Source organism: Arvicola amphibius, chromosome 7 (assembly GCF_903992535.2).
Source record: "Arvicola amphibius chromosome 7, mArvAmp1.2, whole genome shotgun sequence".
In the NCBI taxonomy this organism is placed as follows: Eukaryota; Metazoa; Chordata; class Mammalia; order Rodentia; family Cricetidae; genus Arvicola; species Arvicola amphibius.
The window spans coordinates 231,049-255,221 of NC_052053.1; the positions used below are offsets into that span (position 1 = coordinate 231,049).

Below are 24,173 nucleotides of genomic sequence, written 5' to 3' on the forward strand. Positions count from 1 at the left end.
ATATTGTCCCCTTTCAGGGAGCGGATTAGATTAAAAATGTTCAGAGTCTGAAGAATGTTAAAATTTCATCTTTATTTAAGATAGATTTCCAACTGTGTTTTTTGTAACATCTTGAAAACAGGAATAGTTGCTAAATAGTCTTACATATTTGAGATGAATATTAATGTCTTAGAATAAAATATATTTGTATTGGGATTCTATAGTGATGCATTGTCAAACAAAAAGTAATAGGATACCACAAAAGAACTATAGAATAGCTACTTCTGTATGAACCCAGTCTAGTTTACTTTTCTGTTCATTTTTGTGAAGAGATACAGAAACAAATGATTAAATGTGAACTCACTTCTATGTAAATTCATGAAGTGCAATACTTGGGTACTGTCACAAATAAGATATGTTGAATCACACATTCTCTATGCAAATATATGTGAATAATGGGCTTGTGCATTTGGAATCATTGTATAGTTATATAGTAGGGTTTTTTTTTTTCACCTAACTGAAAAATCTGTTTCTAGTCTCAATAATTTGAACTGCCATATTTAGGAATGTGTTTTTTATACATAAGGCATTATTTTTGACTCACAGAAGAAATATTAATTCAAGAACAACATTCATTGATGAATGACAACCCAAGGCCAGAAACTGGAGGCAGTAAGTGAAACAGAGAACATAGCAGAAATCTGCTTAGCTGCCAGTTTCCAGGCTCACATACAGCCAGCCTTGTTATACAGACCCAATTTCCTAGGAATACAATTGCCCCCCTTCGTATGGGACCTCTAGATCAATGAGCAAACAGGAAAATGCCATATGGACATCTCACAGATACAAAAAAATATTAGTAACCACCTGTGTCTTATCGGATCACCATGGATTAAAATTAGAAATCAACAACAATGCTACTCCCAGAAAGCCTACAAACTCATGGAAACTGAACAGTCAACTACTGAACCACACCTGAGTCAAGGAAGAAATAAAGAAAGAAATTAAAGTCTTTCTTGAATTCAATGAAAACAAAGACACAACATACTCAAACTTATGGGACACAATGAAAGCAGTGCTAAGAGGAAAGTTCATAGCACTAAGTGCCCACTTAAAGAAAACGGAGAAAGCACTCATTGGAGACTTAACCACACACCTGAAAGCTCTAGAAAAAAAGAAGCACATTCACCTAGGAGGAGTAGAAGACTGGAAATAATCAAACTGAAGGCAGAAATCAACAAAATAGAAACAGAAAACAATCCAAGGAATCAATGAAACCAAAAGCTGGTTCTTGGAGAAAATCAACAAGATTGACAAACCCCTAGCCAAACTAATCAAACGGCAGAGAGAGAACAAGCAAATTAATAAGATCAGAAATGAAAAGGGGGACATAGCCACAGACACAGAGGAAATTCAGAGAATCATTAGATCTTACTACAAAAGCCTTTATGCCACAAAATTGGAAAATGTAAAAGAAATGGACAGTTTTTTAGATAAGTACCACATACCAAAGTTAAACCAGGACCAGGTGAACAATCTAAATAGTCCTGTTAGTCTTGAAGAATTAGAAACTGTTATCAAAAACCTCCCTACTGTCTAATTTTTTTCAATTTTATCATAATTCATATAGTTTCCAAAATGTTTCATAATTAATTTATCACAATATTATGTATATTCAAAATCACTGTGCTCTCTGGTGCTACAACTAACTGCTTTATATGGATTGTTTATTTGTTGAATGTTAAATTCCATAGCTTGGTTCCATACAAAAATTCTATCTTTATGAGTATTAGAGACATCACGTTAATTTTCCATTACAACGTAATTTAAAGCATAACAGAATAAAACAAAACTAGACTAAATGAATCAATTTTGTTTTGAATATTTATTATCTGACTTTGGGATTAATTATGCAAAGTTTCTGAATCTAATAATTTGTCTGTCATGAAACGAAAATAAAACTAACATTGTTAATTTGCATAAAATTAATCTTTCAATCACTGCTTACTGTGTGGTAGGTATTATGCAAGGTTGTCAAATCCCAAATAATAAAGGATAGACTAAGATTGCTATTTAGGGAGATAAATACCTGCCTTGTTTGTTAGCAAGATTTTTAAACAGATTTATTTCATAAATTAGCTAGAATACTAACATGTAATCGGTTACTCACTGATTACCTCACTTGGCTCCAATGAATACTTACAATGTAATATACGTATGACTCCAGTTAAATTAAATGGGTTATAAATAAAATGAAAAGCTTTCAATCATGGAAAATGATTTATAGGGGAAGAGGATTAGACAGCTGTTAGAGAAAGGTAAGAAAAAATGGGAAGAGAAAGTAATCAGTATATGTATGAAATTGTAAAAGAACTAATATAATAAAATTATACATATGAAACTGTCAAAGAACTAATATAATGAATTTTTTCTTTTATTCAACTATATGCAAATTGTCCCTAAAATTTTAAACAAAGAGTAGAAAATCATAAATACTCATTTCATTTATATTTTTAAAATATATTATAAATGCATGATTCATATTATTCCATGAAGAATTTTTACTGATAGTTGATATAGGAAATTAAATTAATTTGCCATCCACATGATTTAAATTTTATGCAGCATGATCTACAGCTACTATTAATTTGCAATCTCCCATTAACTGTAATGGATATGTGTTAGTAAGTTTTAAGTTACAAGTAAATTTGTATAACCTGAAGATAAAACTTACTTGTTTTGAAAGAAAAGGCTTGTGGTTTGTTTTCAAATCAAACTTGACCCTTTCTGGCTTTTGTTAATATAACTGAAGAGGTAAGGAAGCTGATCTCATGCGTATTGGCAAATATCCACAGCTCTCTTCTGATATCACATTTACTTTAGTCCCTAGGGGAAGTGAAAGCATAGGTATTTCACGGTTTCTGTTCACTTACAAACTAGTTTTCTGGGCAGATACAGTGTTGTCGGAAATGCAGCACAGTATCACTGTGTCTAGAGAAGCTAATTGAGATCAGTTGACCAAGGTTAAACAGAACTTTCATTTAAAACTTTGTTCAGAAGTCTAAAAAGGCCAAGCATCAATGAACCCATCATTTGTGTATATCTGAAAGCCACAATAAAATCACCTGTCATTGTGGTGAGGAGGTAGTCATAGGAAACTGATTGTAAAGAAAAGTTATAATACATAGATATTGAACAACAACAATAATAATAATGATAGAATTGGACACTTGATGTGGCAAATTCATGAGAAATATGAGTGCTAACTCTAGCTACAGCTTATGAATTTTCCCACAAATTCTATAAAGTATATACTATTAACTAATTGATCCTTCTAAAAATTAAAACCATTTCTTGCTTGCCTTCATTCCCCACTCCATTTCTCTGTCTCTGTTTCTGTTTCTGTCTCTCTCTCTGTGCATGTGTAGTGTGTGTGTTTGTTCATGTGAGTATATGCACATTATGGAGTTTGTATGTATGTATGTATGTGTATACATATATATATATGTGTGTGTGTGTGTGTGTGTGTATACAGAGATCAAAGGTTGACTTCCTGTGTCTTCATCAATTGATTTCCACCTTGTTTGGAAGGAGTTCTCTCAATAAACCTGGTACTCATTTATTTAGCTTGGATGTACACTCAATAAATATCAGAGATCCATAAAGAACTTTTCAGTTTTGTAAGGGCCCATTATTAATTGTTCATTTTAGTGCCTATGCTAACAGTGTTCTCTGTATAAAGAGTCTTCTCTTGTGCGAAAGAGTTTAAGGATATTTTCCACCTTATCATATATCAGTTTTAGTGTATGCAATTTTATCTTTTAATCCATTTGAACTTGCATTTCGTACAGAGTGATGATCATGGGCATATTTGCATTTTGCTACAGGCAGACATATACAGTTTAATCAGCACCGTCTGTTGAAGATTCTGCCGTTTTTTCCCAGTGTACATCTTTATAAAAAATCATGTGTCCAGAGGTGTGTAGATTTATGTCAGAGTCTTCAATTTGATTTCTTGGTCACCCTCTAAAAATTGAAAGTATGACTGTTATTGAAGACACAATACACAAATCATAAAACAGAGAAATCAAGCAAGTACTGTTGGAAAGGACTCATCTTTATATGTTGTTTTTAACATGCCTAGAATGTGATAACACCTATGAGAGATGAAAAGTAATCATCAATATTATCCAGCTACATGCCCTGAGAACTGTAATTCATGACCTGCTGAGACATGCCAATTATTACAATGGTAGCATGAATTTTATGGAATGAAACAACTACTCTGATGTGATTTCAGGGCCATTTCATGAGATGGAACTGCTACATGGCACCGTTATCTCATGTCCAAATACCTGTGTCTAGAAAGTTAAAAGGTTGTTTTGGTTAATTTTATGATACCTGCAAAAAGACACTATGTGTGACCAAGAAATCTATAAATGAAAGAGTATCTTGGGACATTCAATTTCAGGTGGTTAGTTAGAGTCTAGGATCATTATTGCAGCGAGAATGGCAGCAGGCAAACTGTTATGACATTAAGGAAGCAGCTGAGATCTTGCATTCTAATCTATAAGCACAAGCATTGAGAATGACATGGACTTCTAAAATTTTGATGATCATGCAGTGATACACTTCCCCATCCTTCTCAAATAGGCCCACAAACTGGTAACCAAGCATTAAGTATGAGTCTATAGGAGCCATTCTCATTAAAACTGTCACATAGAACCAAGAGGAGCAGCTGCTACAATAGTTAAGTGGATATAATATTAAAATAACTCTTAATGATTTATCATTATACTCTTAGAAAAGTTCATTTTTAAGCCTCTTTAGAGAAGCTTCTTTTTGGTATAAACACAGAGACTCATGATTGGTTAAGGTGCAGATGTGTAGTAGTGTACAAGAGCAAAATCTTGTTAGAAAAATAAAAATCCTAGCAAGGTGTAGAAATAGAGAAGATATAAAATATCACGATGTAGGCGTATAATCTCTCCCCTAGCTGAGGGGCTACTGGAGACTGACAGACATTGCAAGAGAAGAGAATTTTATTTAATGTCTTGACCTGTAGTGCATCAGTCTAAGGCAGGCAAAACATGCAAGAATATTTGGGCAACACAAATTGGGCTTGATTCACACAACTCTGTGGGTAGGAAGAGACAGAGACAGAGAGACAGAAACACAAAAACACAGAGAGGCAGAGAGACAGAGAAAGAGACAGGCAGACAAAGAGAAACACCCTGAGACAGAGTCAGACACAGATAGTCGGAGTATAACTATCTGGATGAGTATGTAGATAGAGAGGTAGAGTCGATTTGGTTGGAGATAGGGATTCTTTTGAATCAGAAATGTCCCAGAAGGGCTCAAGCATTTGAACATCTGATCTTCAACTGGCCATTCACTTTAGAGAGGATATGGGGAGGTTCAGTCTTACTGAAGAAGTACATCAACATGAATGGGCTTTGTGATGTTAAAGCCTCAGTCTACGTCTGGCTATTTCTAACCAAGTAATTGTTGTTAATGATATGGTCTGCCTGCTTCCTTGTCCTGTCAACACACCTGCCTCGTCTGGCCTAGTCTCTATACTACCATCATGGATTCTTCTTCTTCATTTCATTTTTCTTTAACAGTTTATGTTGGAGGTTGTTTTAAAAACAAAATAAAAGACAATCTAAGAAAAAATATACAGATGATAGTCATTAAATAAGTGTGGTGATTAAATAAGATGAGGGGGGTATGTTCTCTTCAGCAACTCTAGAAATGAGTTCTCTAGTACTGTACATTCTTAGACTTCTAGATGGAGGAGAGGAAACATGACAATTAAAGTTTCTTTGCAATTAAGCAAATTTACAGTTGTTGTGAGATATTTGTACATTGTGATTGGTGAATGAAAAACGGAATGGTCAATATCTAGAAGAAGAGTACAGACAGGACTTCAGGGCAGAGAAAAAACTCTGGGAAGAAGAAACGTAGCGTTGCCAGGCAGACCTGGAAGAAGCAGGATGGTCATTGATGAGATTAGGTAAAAAGCCTCATGAAAAAAATATATATAAATATGGGTTAATTTAAATCATAAAAGCTAGGTGAACAAAAAGGCCTAGACTGAGGTTGAGCTTTCATAATAAGTCTCCATGTCATTATTTGTGAGCTAGTATTCCAAAGAAAAATACCACTACATTCAATTGTAAGCAAATGTTTCTTTTTTTTTTTCTGAAGAAATTGGTTTTGTCTTCAGGGCTATGCCTTAGTTTTCAACAGATAAAATACTAGAAACTCATTGGGGTTTGGTTGTCTTTCCTTTGCAAGTACAGCAAATCCCTGCAATAAAATAGGCATGACGGTATGATCCAGGCAGGCATAGGTGGACAAAGAGTGTAGTTCCACATTCTGTTTTGATGACTTCCTGCATGAGTTTCTTATTCTCAACTATCCTCTCAACATTGTCTGTGAGGCCATATTCAGATTGAGAGTTCCCTGCAAGATGGATCTCCACAACCATGTTTACTGTTGCTTATTCATAAAAGCCAGAAACTGGAAACAAGTTAAATGTCAGTCAACAAATAAATTGATAAAGAAAATGTAGTAATTTACACAATGAGTATTACTCAGCAAATAAAATGTATTAGTCAAAGAATTAACAGGCAAGTGGATGAAATTAGAAAAATTAATAATTCTGAATGAGATATCATAGGCCCCAAAAGATAAATATATTAAGCATTTCCTTATATGGATCTAGATAGTATGTAAATGATAACCAAGCTACAACAGTAGATCCAGGGAGAGGACTGAATTAGAAGGGGCAGGTGGGGAGAAGAATAGAAAGGGTTGTAGAGAAATGGAATTTGGGGATAGTCTCATAGAACTGAAGGCTATTTGAAGGCATGTATGAAAGCTAGTGCAGTTGAGACGTCCTAAAGAATTTGATTGCCGCTGACTGAGCGCCCCTGTCAGCGCACTATGCGCTAGAATTCAGTTCTCTAGCTTCGGGCAAGGGGCTGGAGGTTGAAACATACAAAAACTCATACAGAGACAGACAGACAGAGCCATGGACCTCTAATCACTGGTAAGAAACCCTTTATTCAATAGCACCATGGAGGCTTATATACCCAACAGTCAATTGGTCCAACAGGTGAAAACCTTATCCTCTGATCCACAAGGCAAGGCACAGCTTTTAGTAACTCTAATCAGAAGGCAGTAGCAGGGAAGAGCAGCTTAAGGCAAGGACTCCACCGAAAGAATCTCCAAATAATGGAGGAGATGGAGTTCCTATTTGCCATCACGGCTTCTTCTCTTAGGCCAAAATATACCCTCTCATGCTAAGTTAACTTTGGTCATGTGTTTTATCACAGCAACAGAAAAGTGACTAATATAATGTTTGAATATGATCAAGTACATTGTATGACATTAACATAGAGTTAATAAAATGATGTTTAGAAATGAATGCTCTTATTCTGAAAAGTGTGACATTCTATGTACAAATGGCTTTAGGTAATGGTGCCATCTCAACAGTGTCCCAATATCTCTTTTATTTTGCTGAATTATCTAATCAGTATATATTACAATACATATATAAGATGGTGACAAGTTGATGGGATATCCAGCTATTTTGGTTTTTAGCAAATATTTTCTTCCAAGAGGCAATTCATACTTTCATAGGCACAGATGTCTCATACACTGTAGTAGGCATTGCTTGCTTGATTTCTCTGTCTCTTCCTGCCTCCCTCCCTCCCTGCCGCCCCCTCCCTTCCCTTCCCTTCCTTCCTTCCCTCCTTTAATCGCTCCCTCACTGCTTCCTTCCTTCCTACCTTCCTTCCTTCCTTCCTTCCTTCCTTCCTTCCTTCCTTCCTTCCTTCCTTCTTTCTCTTTTTCTTTCTTCTCTTTTTCTTTCTTCATATCTTTCTTTCCTTCTGTCTGTCTGCCTTTCAATCCTCATTTAAGTAGTTTTTGTGTATAGTAGATATCATTCATTAGTAAGTGCTGCCTTTACTTAAAGATTTTATACTAGGCTTTTCTAGAAAGTGTCTGATTTATTGGCACAGTTATTCAATATCGTATAATATCTATGTATTACTAATTAGCAAAACTAAATTCATTATAATTTAGATAGGATTTATCACAAATGTGAATGTCTTTTCCTTTTTAAATTATTATTTCATGCTTTACACACCTCCCAATTAACTTTATCCTCTCCCTCTCTCCCTCCCCCACTCTGTCTCTCTGTGTGTCTCTCTTTCTCTTCTCCTCTCTTCCCTCTCTTTTCTCTGTTCTCCAAAAATAAAATGAGGAGCAAACAAACACCACAAAACTAATTTTGTGTTGAAGGAGTGCTCACATGTGTAGTACACGGATGTGTTTAACATTAACATTAAATCTAGTAATTATTGTAACTTCAAATTAAGATTTTAGTCATATACTGTCATTTGTAGTTAACTATACTTCTGTTTTTAAAATTAGTGATTGTTTAAATGGTAAAGAGCCAAAGAATTATTTCTAGTCAAAATTTAAAATATAGGGGAAAAAAGTACATGAACATTTTAATTCAGCCATGACTTTTATTATTTCCGAAGATTTGCTTATTGTCCATTTATTGATAAAGCATGGGAATCAATAATCAAATTCTAATACTTCAATATTTCTGTCCTTAAAACAAAAAGATTTTTTCCCCATTGATTAGAATTATGGTGTCCTTCTGCCACCTAGTGGAGTCTGCTTGTAAACAAAACCAAAATTTCATAGCCGTTGTTCTGAAGAGGTTTGGAATATGATTAGAGCATCTGAAAAAAATCCATCAGTTAGAGAATAATAGTACGTGCCATGGAAATATTTATGTTGTCATTGATTTCTAAGTATATAATTTCATAAAATATAAGTGTAAACACAAAAAGCATGAGACTTAAAAATATATTTAAATGTACATATGTAGGTAATACATACAGATATCTCTTAGTCCTAGGCTACATTTATCCATATATAAAGCCTTCCACCACCATCTGTCAATCCAAAATTATGTGTTTTTTCTAATTTTAACCCTTCTTTTAAAACATAATGCGAAACAAGGACTATCATTTTTTATGACTTAGACTCTACAGATCAAATATCTTTTATCTAAGTATAATACATTAGGAAGAGCTTCTGACAGTCATCTCTCCTTCCTTTATATCATATAAGATTTCCAATTAACTGCTTTAACACTAAACTCATTATTGGGTCAAATCTTGAGATTAAAATATGTAGTAATTTAGCACACAGTTTTAAGAGTTTACAATAGTTGGAACAATTATATAAACCTGTGTGAAGATGGAGAGATGGATAAACTATTGAAGGTTAAGCTCACAAAATTACAAACTTGTGGGACAGAACTAACGGGAGATCACCAAGTCCAGTTGGAATGGGACTGATGGACCATGAGACCAAACCGGACTCTCTGAATGTGGCCGACGGTGGAGGCTGACTGAGAAGCCAAGGACAAAGGCGCTGGGCTCTGATTCTTCTGCATGGACGGGCTCTGTGGGAGCCTTCTCAGCCTGGCTGATCACCTTCCTGGACCTGGGGGGAGTTGGGAGGACCTTGGTCTTATCATAGAGTAGGGAACCCAGATGGCTCCTTGGCCTGGAGAGGGAGGGAGAGGGGGTATGGGTGGAGAGGAGGGGAGGGAAGGGGGAGAAGGAGGGGAAGAGATGGAAATTTTTAAATATAAAAAAATAAACCATATTAAATAAAAAAAGAAAAAAAGAAAAAATAAAAAAAAGAAAAATTACAAATCTGTGCAAGATCAGCCTCATGAAAGGATATTTTACATTTCTCTTTTTTTTTATGGGATACTGTATCTTTTCTTTTCTTTTCTTTTTTTTTTCTTTCTCATGGTTTATTTTTTTTTATATTTAAAAATTTCCATCTCCTTCCCTCCTCCTCCCCCTCCCTCCGCTCCTCCTCCCCCTTCCCGCCCCTCCTTCTCCCCCTTCCCTCCCCTTCCCTCCACCCATACCTCCCCTCCCTCCCTCTCAAGGCCAAGGAGCCATCAGGGTTCCCCACTCTATGCTAAGTCCAAGGTCCTCCCAACTCCATCACACACATACGAATATGTTTATATTTTAGTCATAACTAGCGACCCACATATTTTACCAGTTAGTTTCTCCACAACTGTGTTTTATTACCTTTAAAGAACTTTAACTTAAAATATCCTAGATGTACATTTGTCTTATGAACACTTGGGTGTGTACAATTTTGTGTCCTCAAATGTATTCCCAGTGTTGTGCTGCTGTATCCACTGTCTCTGGAACATTTTACCATCCCAAACTAGAGTTGTGGATGTACTGGATGATTCTTCTCCAGTTTCTGTGCCTGGTAAGCTCTATGGATGCCTGTTGTATCCAGGAAGTTCATGAGTACCACACATGGTTGGATTTGTGCACTGTGTTCTCTGTGCTGATTTCCTCTATTCTAATGTCTGCATAGATGATCCATGTTGAGGGATGCATATCTGTTGATGGCTACCTGCTTTGGTTCTGTCATTTCCCTATGGTGAGTAAAGATCACCTGAAAATGAATATGTGAGTCTTGTATTAATTAATTTGGTACTTACTTGAGTTAGAATTTCTAGATTATGTAAAATTTGAACATTAATTGCTTGATGAAGCACCATGCATGTTTCCATAAGCATATTACAGGTTTACATATTCTCCAATAATACTAAAAGAACACCATGATCTCCATATATTTTATGCACTTCCCATGCTTTCCCTACCTCCTTACATCCTTCTTCTTTTTTCTTCTCTTACTTTCTTCAGCTTTGACTATCCTGCAACTCACTTTGTAGAACAGGCTGCCCTTGAACTCACAGAGATCTAGCTGGCTCTGCCTCCCAAGGTCGCTAGTAATGGTGTGCACCACCTCACCTGACTGAAAAAATTGATAACAGCTCAACCATTAATCCAGCACTCAGGAGGCCAAGACAGGAAAATCTCTGAATTCAAGGCCATCCTGGTCTACAGAAGATCCTCTTGCCAGATATATACAGTGAAACCCTGTATCTCAACTACAAAACAAAACAAAACAAATATACAAACAAACAAAAAGAAAGAAATAAAGAAATACACTTCTTACTCAACATCAGCAAGTGAGCTAGCTGTTCCTGCTGGGATTTTTTTTTTTTTGTCATTTCCCTAGCAATTAGCAAAGGTGACTTGCTTTAGTCCTGATTATTTGGCATTTATATATCTTCTCTGGATATACGACTACTGTGGTTCTGTGCAAAATGTAATGTTGAGTTGGTTTCCATTTTATTACTTTTATAACTTTCTAAAAAAACCACTAATCTTGTGAAAAAAATTATAAATGAATAAATCATATGTATTTTCTATTTTAGAAGGAAAGGAATGTGTGACCCTAATCCTCTCAAGCTGTAAATCTATGTGTGAATCTATACTATGTTGTATTTTAAAATATTTTTAAAAGGTTTATATTCTTATTTTAAGCAAACGAATATCTTTTCTGAATGTATTGAGTGTCCAAGAAAGCCAGAAGAGGGCTTTGAAACTTCTGGGCAGAGAACAGATTGACTTCTTAAACATTTCTTTTAGTTTTGAGATTATATAATTACCTCATTTCTTTCTTCCTTTTCTTTCCCTTGTCCCATATTTCATTCCTTGTTCTCTTTTAAATACATGATTCTTTTTACATTAATGGCTGTTACAGGCAACAATGTTCGTATATGCATACTTTTTATTTCTAAATATAGTTTGCTTAGCCTGTATAATTTTACTTATATGAATGTTTTCAGGAATGACCATTCGATAATAAACAATCAGTTATGTTGTCTGGGAACAGTGCTTTTCCCACTCTCAGAAATCCTTAGCTGCTTATAGTTCTTTGTAAAGGCTGAGGACTCAATCTTTCCAGTGTCAGTTTTGCCACGACTATAGTTTTTGTTAGGGTTATGTTTAGTCAGATCTGCTAGTAAGACTGTATGGGTGTACATTACTACGAGACACAACCTCACAACAAATTCCGCGATACTGTGACTTTAAACATTTATTGGCCCCTCTTTTCTTATAGGAATATGTTTTATTAAATACTCTTCACCAAATTGCTGAACACTTGCTATACAACATTATATTTAATATTTGAATAACAAATAATTTGTCCATGTTTCCTTATGACAAAACCAAAACACAAACCAAAACAAAAAACAAAACAAACAACAAGAAAAAAAAACCTTCAACAGAACTCCTAAGAGCACTCATGTTCAACATATTAGAGACCAGGCACCGTGTGATGAACTGTGAAGTCAAAATACCCTACCTTCTGGCGTTCTAGTTGTCAGGTATTTATGTTTGCATTAATAAAAAGAGGAAATATACTATTACTTAATAAATATGCCTTGCTTGGGTTTTGATTCTTTTTTTCAACTGGTGGTTTTCAACTGGGACCAGAAGGTAAAATCATTTGACTGTGCCTACATAATATTTGGTTGTTGCCAATGAGAAAATGCTAATTGCATCGAGTGGGTAGAGGCCTGAGAGGCTGCTAAAGCCCTACTGCAAACAGGATCGCCTCCCATGACAAGTTATCTGGCATGGGCTGCCTGCAGTGCCCTGCTGAGACATCCTGCTCTTGACAGGAGAGTGGGAGGAACAAAACAGCTCCTGAAGAAAATCCGAGGCCCATTGGTCACGCATAAACATGAGAGAAAAAACAGTTAACATTTGAAACATGAGCCCCTGATGTAGGAAAACAACAACAACAACAAAAGCTCTGCTTTCCCTTTGACCTCACCTTATTTTTCTAACATTTTTCATGCATCCCCTAACCCTGTTTTCTCATACTTCAAAAGCAACAGAGTCAACGAGAGGATTTCAAAAACATGATTTACAAGAGCCCATTCAAGAGCTAAATTCATTAGCTCTGAGGGTCCAGGTGATGCTGTCACAGGCCCACAGTTACTTAAGCAGCAATACAGATCACCTGTCCTTCTGGAGGCTTCTCCGCCTCTGCCTCAAGGCTCCATGAGCTGCCTTCCCCGTTCCCATGAAGGCAGCATCCATGTATAAGCTTGGGAGAAAGCTGTAGATTTACTATGTAACAAGCACGTTAACAAGACTGAGAACCACTTTTTGAAACGTTTAACTCTTCACGAGGAGACTTGAAATTTAATATCACATTTTTTTTTCTGGGGAAAAAAAAGATTATCTTCTATTAATTTTTCCAAAATCCTCTTAACACCTTTCCCCCTTTTTTAATAGCTTAGAAGATACAAACTCATTTTGAAAAAAGAAAAGGACAAAGTCTACAAATCATACTCCTGAAACAGTCATTGTGTAGCATCTAAAATTCTACACTGTGTGTGAGAATGTGTGAATGTGTGTTGTGCATGTGTGTGCATTTGTACACATGTGCACATGTGTGTGTGACATGTGTGTATATGGTATCCATTTCCTTTTCTGTCATGAAGCCCTCTCCCTGCTACCCTCTGTAACCCTTCCTCCTTTTCTCTGAGTACATACTTGTTGCTAATGTATTTAACTTCTTTCCTTCCAAGCCCCTAAAGACCTAGACCAACTATCTCTTTTTATTAAAATTAAGTTTTGGTTAATTTGCATAAACTTTCCTCTCTTGCCACTCACATATAGAATTAAATTCACTTTTTATTGGGATGTAAACTGTCTTCTTTCAGCTACACCCAAATTTTTTCTTTAGTGTATTGGCCCCTCTTTTGCAATATTCCCTGAGCTTTAGTTGTAGGAGTTTTTTCATAGATATGTGCACTAATGTATGACTCTACTAGAATTGATTACTTATTGATGTTTCTGACTTGGCGTGGCTTCCCTCTTGATGTTTGGACCTTGAGTATAATCAGAGAGGTGTTGGTAACCACAATGTATGTATGGTATTACTGTACCCTTAGAGGTATCATGCTATGCTGGTATTGTTGTAGTTCAAGGTGTCATTGCTAGACAGAACTGTTGGTTTCTCCCCTTATTTGGAAACTTGAATGATGCCTTCTGATAACATAAAAGCTAGTCCTCTGTTTATGTATTAATTTATAGGTGTTTTATAGCAACTTGTAGGTATTTAAGTTTAAAGAGTACTAGCATCTCATAAAATGTTTAATAAGATATTTGAATCATTAAAATTATCCATGAAAATGTTGCTAATATTAGATAAAATTACAAGCAAAATATCACATGTGGCTTTGGTTTATCTAATTGTTTGATTTGTGCCTCCAGGGAATTTCTTCAGTCACATTCTCTAGGGGTCACATCCCCAAAGTCTTTGTGACGTGTATGTAGGTTACAGTCTTGTGCTGGATTTCTGCTTTTTCTCTTTCCCTTTCTCTCAGTTTTCACTGAGATATTTTTTAAAGTTATGTAGCAGAAGTCATTTTTCTAAAATATTTCTGATAATAGAATAAAACTTGTATTTTCATGTTTTTTATTGTTTCAGACAATTAATTAATTAAAAAATAAATTGAATTCTTAGCAGAGACAGCTCTGGAGCCTATTAATTTTTGTTGAGTCTTAAGTAAATAAATACATCAAACTTTTCTGTGTTGTGGTGAGTTTACTCAACTCTCACTTTATTTTATTTTAAAAGGAAAGTGATGTAAGGTCCTAGTTTTCTCAGGCTTTAAAATCTATGCATAAATCTACCATCTATGATCCCCGCATAGTCCTACTAACTAGATGAATTTATCATGTTGTTTCCCATTGTATGGTTCTTGTATTACCAATATTTCCAAACATTTTATTTGTTCCTATATTTATATGTATTTTCTTTATATATACAAACATTTCAACTGTAATCAATTATAAGACATTCATGAAATACTTATTTGTAATTATATATGTATATGTATATATATGTGTATACATATATCACTTCATATTAATTCTCAAAAGAAAAATTGAAAATACAAATTATATTTGATAATTCTGTAGTTTCTAAAATATTCAATATGATATTCAGTACATAGAAGAAATGTAATAAGAAGCCTAAGATGGATCTCAGAGAAAGGCAGGAAGGAATTTGCTCTCTACAGGCCCATATTTACAATATGTACAGCACACAGAGCCTTCAAACATCTGAATATAGATGGCACCACATGATTTAAGATAAGCAGCAAATATGAGAAATGGACTGAAAAGTTACACATGTTGAAAAGATGTATCAGAAGTTGTTGAAAGTTCATTTGTTACTGGTGGAAAAGATTACTCCTTCAACTCTAAGTTGCTCACATTTTGTTATATAGGGATCAGAGGAAGAATAGAGATTTGTGTAAAATTTTCAAAGGTCTACTTATAGAATTTGGACTCAGTAAAGTTTGTGTGAAATTTGTAAAGGTATTCATGATATAATAAGTGTTGTGTATTGAATTAACAAAACCCAAAGTAATATTTGAAGAAAAACTGCATGTATATGTCAATGATAGTTTTTATATGGACACAAGTCTAATATTATTTTAAGCAATAAAATCACGATATAGTGAATACTATAAGGCTTTAATTTTGGCACACAGACATGTCATTTTTATCTTATGTGCAACAGTGTTAATTTGATACCGAGTAGACTCATGGTCAGTAAATACTTATAATGTAGTTCTAAGAAAAATGTAATTAAAATCAGAAAGGAGCAGTTAAGACATTTTGGAAGAGCATAGCACATGAAGGAGTAACTCCTTTTCATTTTTTCTGTAATTGTAGTTATTTGGATAATTAGGAAATTAAAATATCCAAGGTTTCGCTGTAGCTGCTCTTTTGTATAACTAAAATATGTCGTGATACACCATGAGTTTACAGTGTGTCTGCTGCAACACACAGTAACACTTTCTACAATTTTATGATGAAATTTTATCCTATGTTTGAGTAATCCATCTTTGATCTTGTGAATTGTATTTTATTGTGAGGTAAGCAATATTTTACTGCAAAGGATGAAAGCATATATTATATGTCAACTTCTAATTTGAATTTAAAAATTTAACCACAGAAATAAAATTATTTGTAGTTCTTTACAAACATTTTTCACCCTGTCTTTTTAACTGCGTCGGTTTTTCAATTTTTCTGTTTTATCTCAGGGACCAAGAAAACCAGACTACTTCAGTGACCTTCATCCTCTTGGATTTCTCAGAATACCCGGACCTCCAGGTGCCTCTGTTCCTCCTCTTCCTGACCATATACTCAGTCACGGTACTGGGAAACCTGGGCACGATTGCCATCATCAGGGTCAACACAAAGATTCGCAATACCCCCATGTACTTTTTCCTTGCTCACCTGTCCTTCGTGGACTTCTGTTACTCCACTGTTGTGACACCCAAACTGTTAGAGAACTTGATTTTAGAGGACAGAACCATCTCCTTCGCAGGCTGCATCATGCAGTTCTTCTTTGCATGTACATTTGTGGTGACAGAAACCTACATGTTGGCAGTGATGGCCTACGACCTATTTGTTGCAGCGTGTAATCTTCGCTACACGGTTGCCGTGTCCCCCGAACTGTGTTCCTTTTTAGTGGGCGCATCATACTCTTGGGGTCTAATATGTTCCACAACACTTATTTACTTTTCGCTGAGATTATCCTTTCAAGGAGTTAATATTTTAAATAACTTTGTGTGTGAGCATGCTGCTATTGTGGCTGTTTCCCATTCTGACCCTTACATTAGCCAGGAGATTGTTTCTGTTTCTGCTACATTTAATGAAATGAGCAGCCTGATCATCATTCTCACGTCCTGTATTTTCGTCTTCATCGCTGCCATGAAGATGCCTTCCACTGGGGGCCGTAGAAAAGCCTTCTCTACGTGTGCCTCTCATCTGACTGCCATAATGATTTTCCACGGAACAATTCTTTTTCTCTACTGTGTACCAAACACAAAGAGCTCATGGCTCATGGTCAAGGTGGCCTCAGTGTTCTACACCGTCTTCATCCCCATGTTAAATCCCCTGATCTATAGTCTCAGGAATAAAGACGTCAAAGAGACCATCAGGAACATATAATGCCATATTCATTTGTTTTAAAGGAATATTGTACAGAATTTCTCACACTTTCTATAATGATAAGCAAAATTAAAACAAAAAAATAAAGAAGACATGTATTTAACTCCAAGTTACTTTGTTAACCAGTTTTTTTTAACTTGAGGTTGAGTATTTAGCTATAAATAATAAAGTAGTCATCAGTTTTTTTTTATTTAAGTGAATATTTCATACTTGAAATTCAATGTGCACAATTTTTAAGTTAGCACATTCATTATGAAACAAATTTCTTCTTTTTTTCAGTCATTAGCTAACAAAAATTTAGATACATGGAATTGATTGAATTATTTTGTAATTAGTAGGCTACTTAATTGCCTGAAGTAAATTGCTATATCTTCGCAGCTCTCACTTGCTAATCAAAACTGATGTCTTTTGGAATATCAAAATCTTCATAAAGTTCACTGTCAATAATGATATTCCACAACAAATTGCAAATTAAAGTTCTTTTTATTTTGGAATTGTTGATTCTTATTTCTAAAACAAATATTGTAATTACCTTTATTGCTAATGATTTGTTAAAAAAAAAACTTATCCAATTGGAGCTTCCAGTGGGATCAATGGAGTACCTGGTGATACCATCTGTACTCTTCCTTCTGTATTGTAATCATGTGTACAGATTTGATTTAATAAAAGGTAAAACAGTAAAAAAAAAACAGTATTAATTAAGGGAGCCTTTTGAGGGTTAGCAAGAGACTGGACTCTAGAGAGGTTCCCAGGTGTCCAAAGAGATGTCCCCAGCTAGTTCCTTGAGCAACTGAGGAGAGGGAGCCTGAACTGGCCCTTTCATATAGCCATACTGATGAATATCTTGCATATCACCATAGAACCTTTATCTGGCGATGGATGGAGATAAAGACAGAGACCCACATTGGAGCACTGGACTGATCTCCCAAGTCCAAATGAGGAGCAGAAGGAGAGCGAACATGAGCAAGGAAGTCAGGTCCACGAGAGGTGTGCCCACCCACTGTGACGGTGGGGCCGATCTAATGGGAGCTCACCAAGGCCATCTGGACTGAGTCTGATGGAGCATGTGATCAAACCGGACTCTCTGAACGTAGCTTACATGGACGGCTGACTAGAAGCCAAGGACAATGGCACTAGGTTTTGATTCTACTGAATGTACTGCCTTTGTGGGAACCTAGTCTGTTTGGATGCTCACCTTCCTAGACCTGGATGGAGGGGGGGACCTTGGACTTCCCACAGGGCAGGGAACCGTGACTGCTCTTTGAACTGGAGAGGGAGCGGAAATGGGTATGGGAGGAGGGGGAGGGGAGGGAAATGGGAGGAGGTGAAAATTTGTAATAATAATAATAATAATAATAATAGAAAAAAGTATCAAAAAATGAAGACAAAGGACCAAAAAATTATGAAAATAAAAAAAACAGTAATATATCAACAATCATGGAGTTTATACGGATATCTGGTGGTCTGTAACTTAAGTGTGATATGCATTTAACAGAACACTCTACCAATTGTTATATACATTTAAATAAAATAATATTTTGAACAAGAAACCATGTACTGGGGAATGAAATCACAATAAAAATGAACTCTATTTGTCTTATAAGGACTTTTAATGTATATCCCAATATTTTAAAAACCATACCTGATAGTTATACATTAAATTATAATTTTGACATTATAACTGGCTTTCCTCATTTGTAGAAGAAAACAAAACTGCAAAAAAGTAATTGTATTGGCGTGACCAACCACTCTAGAATTAGATTTGGTACCCACTACAGGATATAGGAAGGAATCCATACTTTGTAATGTAAATCTATTACAAAGCTTATGGAAGGGTAGGATATTGAATCTAGGGGTCTAGGGGTAGACTTAATTCTGATGCTTAGCATGAAACTACCTTCTACATATACGTTTATATCCATCACTAAGAGTCTGAGTCAGTGAAGTTTATCTAGCAAACTTCAGTGAAGGCTGTCACACAGCTACATAAATTGTGGAAATAAGTGTTGGTTGAGTAATCAGCACTGAAGTTACATGTACTTGAGAATATCTCAAAGTAATTTTACTTCAAAGATAAGTTGAAAGGAATGTTGATCTGGGTAGAGATGGAAGAGAGTCTACTGATACTCAAATCTTGCTAGAATATTCACTACTGTGATTACTTCTAAGTCATCTGCGATTTTAGTCCTGTTAATTTCTGTAATGTAAAATAATGTGATAATGATATGCTTATCAGTGGGTTGTTTCACATTTGTGATTTGACACTGAACAATAGCACACAGTTACTTTCCAAGCCAAATAAAATTTCTAAAATGATATGCTTTACTATATCAGTTGTTATTTAATATTTATCCCCATCATATCTTTGTTGCTTAGGCCATAGTTATGTGATGATCTATCAAAGAGAAAGGATACCTTCTGATACCCTCTGAAAGCCTTAATATTTTTAGAGAAAAAAAATAAGACAAAGAAGACAGGTACCATGAAAATCTTACTGACAGATGAAAGACATGTATGGACAGTTCTGTATCATCCCACTCTGATTCAAATGAAAATATAGGAAGAGAGAAAAATAATTCAGGCTATGTATTTTATAAAAAATTTAGAGATAATAAAAGCAATCTTCTGGCTGATATCTTATTCAGGATAGGATATTGCACCAGTGCCAACAAGCTCACGGAGTTTGTGAACTTAGTACTGATAAAGGGTCAGATCAGCAAATAGCATGTTGATATTAAAGAATCAACAGTAGCTCAAGAGTGTGACATAGGCAATGAAAAGGAAGAAGCCTCCTGAAGGCTATAGAAAACATGATTATAGATCACCACAAATAGCCATAGTCTAACTCCTGCCAACATGGATGCACCTATTAGCATGGTCCAGAAAGACGGTCCAGTGGTCAAGAACATACACTGTTTTTACAGAGGATATGAGTTCATGTATCTACTCCTACAAAGGGCATTCCACAAATGACTGTAATTCCACTTCCAAAGGATTCTAGACTGTTTATGACTTTTATGGGCACTGCACTCAAGTTCATAAGCCAACACTCCAACGTACATATAATAATTAAAGATAAATTTCTTTAATAAGATACATACAAAGATTAAATGCCTGAAGCATGTAGGACTGACAAGAGAAAACAAAGCAAGAATCCATCTGTAATACATATAAACAGATATTTAAAGGACATTTAAAAGTAAGTGATGTTTCAAATAATAATGTAAATACTGTTTTGAACAAAATCTTTAAAATTTTATATACTTTTGTATGCTCTAATCATTATAAGTTTTAGACGTGTATGCATAAGCAAATTCTGTAATCTCAGAATCAGCAGTTAGGAACTGTGGTTACCAAAAAGTTATAAACATTATAATTTCCACAATATATTTCTTCCTAACTGATGAAAGGCAAGACAATTGATTCTAAAAGTGCTCATATGGAGTTTGAAGAATGTGCATAATATAATATGCCTTCTTATTGCTTGCTGGAGAAGCAATCAAGGGGAATTATCACTCATATGTACTCATATATAAATATAAAGGTGCTCCTGCACAAGTGTTAACATGCGTACAAGGGGGAAATATAAAGGGCAGAGAAAGGGAAGGAATAGGTGTAAGTTAAGAAATAGAAAAGAAAGAATGAAAAAAGAGAAATATAGACATCATTATGGAATCATGATTTAGCTCTCTCCATTCTAAGATTAAAAAAAATAATTTCCATTCTCTATAAAGCCATTTGTAGTGAAAATGTAACTATTAAACACACACATTATCCCATTTCTCAGAATGTTTTGTTTCATTATTTGAATATTATGAAGTCAATGAATAAAAATATTGAGAAAAGATAATTTAGATGTTTGTGTGGCTATGAGGGAGAAAGGAGTTTTACATGGATTATCTTCCTCACAGTCTCCTTTACATCCTTATTTCTTAGACTGTAAATAAGAGGATTGAGCATAGGGATGACCATGCTATAAAACACAGTGACTATCTTAACAAGAAGCAGTGAACTCTTTGACTTGAACACGCAGTAAAGAAGTAGAATGATACCATGGCAGAAGGAGATAGCAGTCAGATGGGGTGCACAGGTAGACAAGGCTTTTTGGAGTGCTCCTTGAGTAGGAATCTTGATGACAGTGACAAAGATAACAATATAGGAGACAATGATGATCAGGAGACTACAAATCTCATTGAACATACAAACTAATAAGCATGCCAACTGGCTGAAGGAAGAATCAGAACAGGAGGCTGAGAGGATGGCAGAGTACTCACAACAAAAGTGGTTAATGGTTGTAGATCGACAGTAAGATAGTGCCAGAAGAAAATATGTCAGTGTGGTAGCACAGAGCCCACCCCAGAGGTAAGTTATGGTTACAAGGAGAGTACAGAGCCGTCGAGACATAGCCACAGTATAGAGCAGAGGGTTACAAATGGCTACAAAGCGATCATAGGCCATCACTGCTAACATGAAGGTTTGGGCAACCACACAGGCACAGCCAAAGTAAAACTGGATTATGCATCCTTTGAAGGACATAGATCTGTCTGTCGTTATCAAAAGGTCTAAAAGTTTTGGTGCAATCACTGTGGTGTAACAAAGATCAATAAAGGATAAATGACTGAGGAAAAAGTACATGGGAGTGTGGAGTTTGGCGTTGATCCTGATGACCAATATCATACCCAGATTTTCCAAAACAGTGATGGTGTATATGATCAAAAACACCAGGAACAAAGGCACTTGTAAGTTTGGATACTCTGAGAATCCCAAGAAGACAAATAAGACTCCAGTACTGTGATTCCTTGAGAGATGCATTTGGATCCTATTGGAGAAAATCAGAAAATTCATATCCAGGCAGCAGGATACAGTGGAAGATGTGGATAGTATGAAGGGAGACAGAAGAATATATCTTAATACGTGGTGTAGCATACACCAACTGGTATTTGAAAAGAATATAGTGTGACTTTGAATCACAAATTTTTATACACATAGGTTTCTTATATCAGTTAGGGATAAACATTACCTCACTTAATATATACTAAGAAATCATGAACAACCCTGTGTAAACACTTTAATGTTATCACTCAGGGATAGCCAACACTCCAAACTGAATATAAATCCCATTTCACCATCTAAGTTTTTAGGACACCGTTTCTGATTATTCTGGTACTGGAGTAGACCTTGTAAACAAGGCTCTTAATATACAGATATTTGTAATGGCTTTAGATTCCCAAATAACTCTTCTTAAATAATGTTTGGTATTTTTATGAAAAATTTAAACATTTTCTTATTAAATTGTATGGTGTTTTAGTTTTAGTATTTATTTCTATGTTTTCGTCTTCCTGTTTCTATAAGATATAAATGCCTTTATTAGTAATTATGAACATTAAAATATTTACTAAAAGAAAAGAAATTGCATAGTTTCATTTGCATGTTGGTAAAAGGACATGCATGGAAAAGAATACAATATAAAATCTCAATTTGTTTTCAGGTACAATGATATATACATAATGTAAAAAGTACAGAAATTTGCAAATAAATTTAGCATCATAGTCATGATTTTACAAACTTGGGACATGATACACTATAATAGTCAGTACTCTACAGAATCTTTTAATATAAGACAATATTATAAAGTTAGTTCTTTCCCAATACTGATTCATCTTACCCATAAGACATCAATTCAAAGGGTAGAGAGTCACATCTCTTGTCTCTTACATTGCTTATTTTGTTGAATGGATAATTAAATAATTAAAAATGTTCATTTTTAGTAAAAAAATTAATTTATATTTAGGAAAACCTTGTTTTGCAAGACAGAGGTATAATATAAATCATCATTAATACAATGAAAACCAAAAGTTCTTGTTTGTCTTTTCTATATCAAGTCATCTGCAGTGATTTTTCCATTCCTTGTTTCCTAGGTTAAAATTCCCTTCTGCATGATTTTACCTGGTCTGGATTCTCTACATTGAGAATGCCAAGACTGAGATTCATTTCTAATGGGATATTTTATACAGTATTTTATCTTCAAACACAATTTCTTTTGTCCAATGATTTGTAATCTTAGAACACTTAGATTACTTAACATTTTCTAGCATGCCGTAATTTCTAAAATAAGGTTACTGACTCTTTTGACCTAGTTTTAAAACCTCAAAAGTTTATAGTGCTCTGATTGGAATTTGACCTTTAGAAGTAAATATATACTTCTTCATAGAAACATTCTTATAAGCAAGTATGAAAAACAGTAGTGTTCTGTTTTCTTCCATATATAAGATTTTCCTTGTACTTCTGATTATTGAAACTTGAGTAGAGGAATACTACATTTTCAATAATATACAATATAGGTTTTCAATATGTGCTTTACCCTTATTATTATTTCAGATGTAATACGATTTTGGCTTCACAAATTTCTGAAATGTCTCTCCTATGTCTTTGCATTAATTTGATATTTAATTGACTTGTCCTAGACATAATATCCTCCTATCCAATAACCAAGTATTGTGCACAGCAGGGCTTGCTACTCAAGTCTTAATAACAGGCCACTTACTGAGTCTTTTTGAATGTACAGATGAGACTTTGGTAAGAATGTTGACTGGATTGGGTCAGCATATGTTAAAATTCTGATGAAGCAAACTATTCTTATGTGGCTCCAACAAGTTACGTAAGGTCTATTGCCAATTTCCTTGGACATAAAAACATAATGAGTAATTATTAACTAACAGTATTGGTGTCACAGTCATTGTTATCATTATAGCTTAAATAAGTTACTTTTAGAGCAATAAATACTTTTTGACACATATCAGTGAATGCCCACAAAATTTAAGCTGTTTTTTCCCCTGCTATTTTATGGTTTCTTGAGTTTACTTAAAATTTATAATACATGAAAAGCAAATATAGAATTATCATTAATATTTTGTAAATTATGACTTGTGTAAATAAACAAGAAAGCATACATGGAAACACTCTGGCAGAGATAAACTAGAAGAGATGTTCTTCCTTGATTTTATTATCATTAATCTTAAACTTTCAGATTTAGGTTCCTGTAGTTTCTTAAACTATCACACATTGTTTGCATCTTCTTTTTTGTTACAGTTAAGGTAAAATGCAAGATTTAGTCAACATGCATCCTTGTGGATTCTAACTTCACAGCATTTAAACTTATCAAATTTCCAGTGTCTCAATGAGAAGCATTTATATGTACATGCTGCCAAATTATTGTCA

The 24,173-nt window shown here is 34.8% G+C and overlaps 1 protein-coding gene across 1 annotated transcript; it reads left to right on the plus strand.

The window, feature by feature from the left end:
* The first annotated feature begins 7,409 nt into the window (after nucleotides 1-7,409).
* LOC119818777 (olfactory receptor 5D13-like) lies at nucleotides 7,410-20,902 on the plus strand. The gene is made up of 3 exons (XM_038336557.1): nucleotides 7,410-7,461; nucleotides 15,955-16,948; nucleotides 20,851-20,902. The coding sequence occupies exons 1-3, from the start codon at nucleotides 7,410-7,412 to the stop codon at nucleotides 20,900-20,902; spliced, it is 1,098 nt and encodes a 365-aa protein (XP_038192485.1).
* Nucleotides 20,903-24,173: the final 3,271 nt, after the last annotated feature.

Excerpts from the sequence above, each read along its gene's own strand:
- LOC119818777 (XM_038336557.1), top strand. The coding sequence starts at position 7,410 with ATGAATGCTCTTATTCTGAAAAGTGTGACATTCTATGTACAAATGGCT. Across the intron at positions 7,462-15,954 it reads CTATGTACAAATGGCTTTAG|AAATAAAATTATTTGTAGTT; the intron begins GTAATGGTGCCA and ends ATTTAACCACAG. Across the intron at positions 16,949-20,850 it reads GTCAAAGAGACCATCAGGAA|ATTATCTTCCTCACAGTCTC; the intron begins CATATAATGCCA and ends AGTTTTACATGG.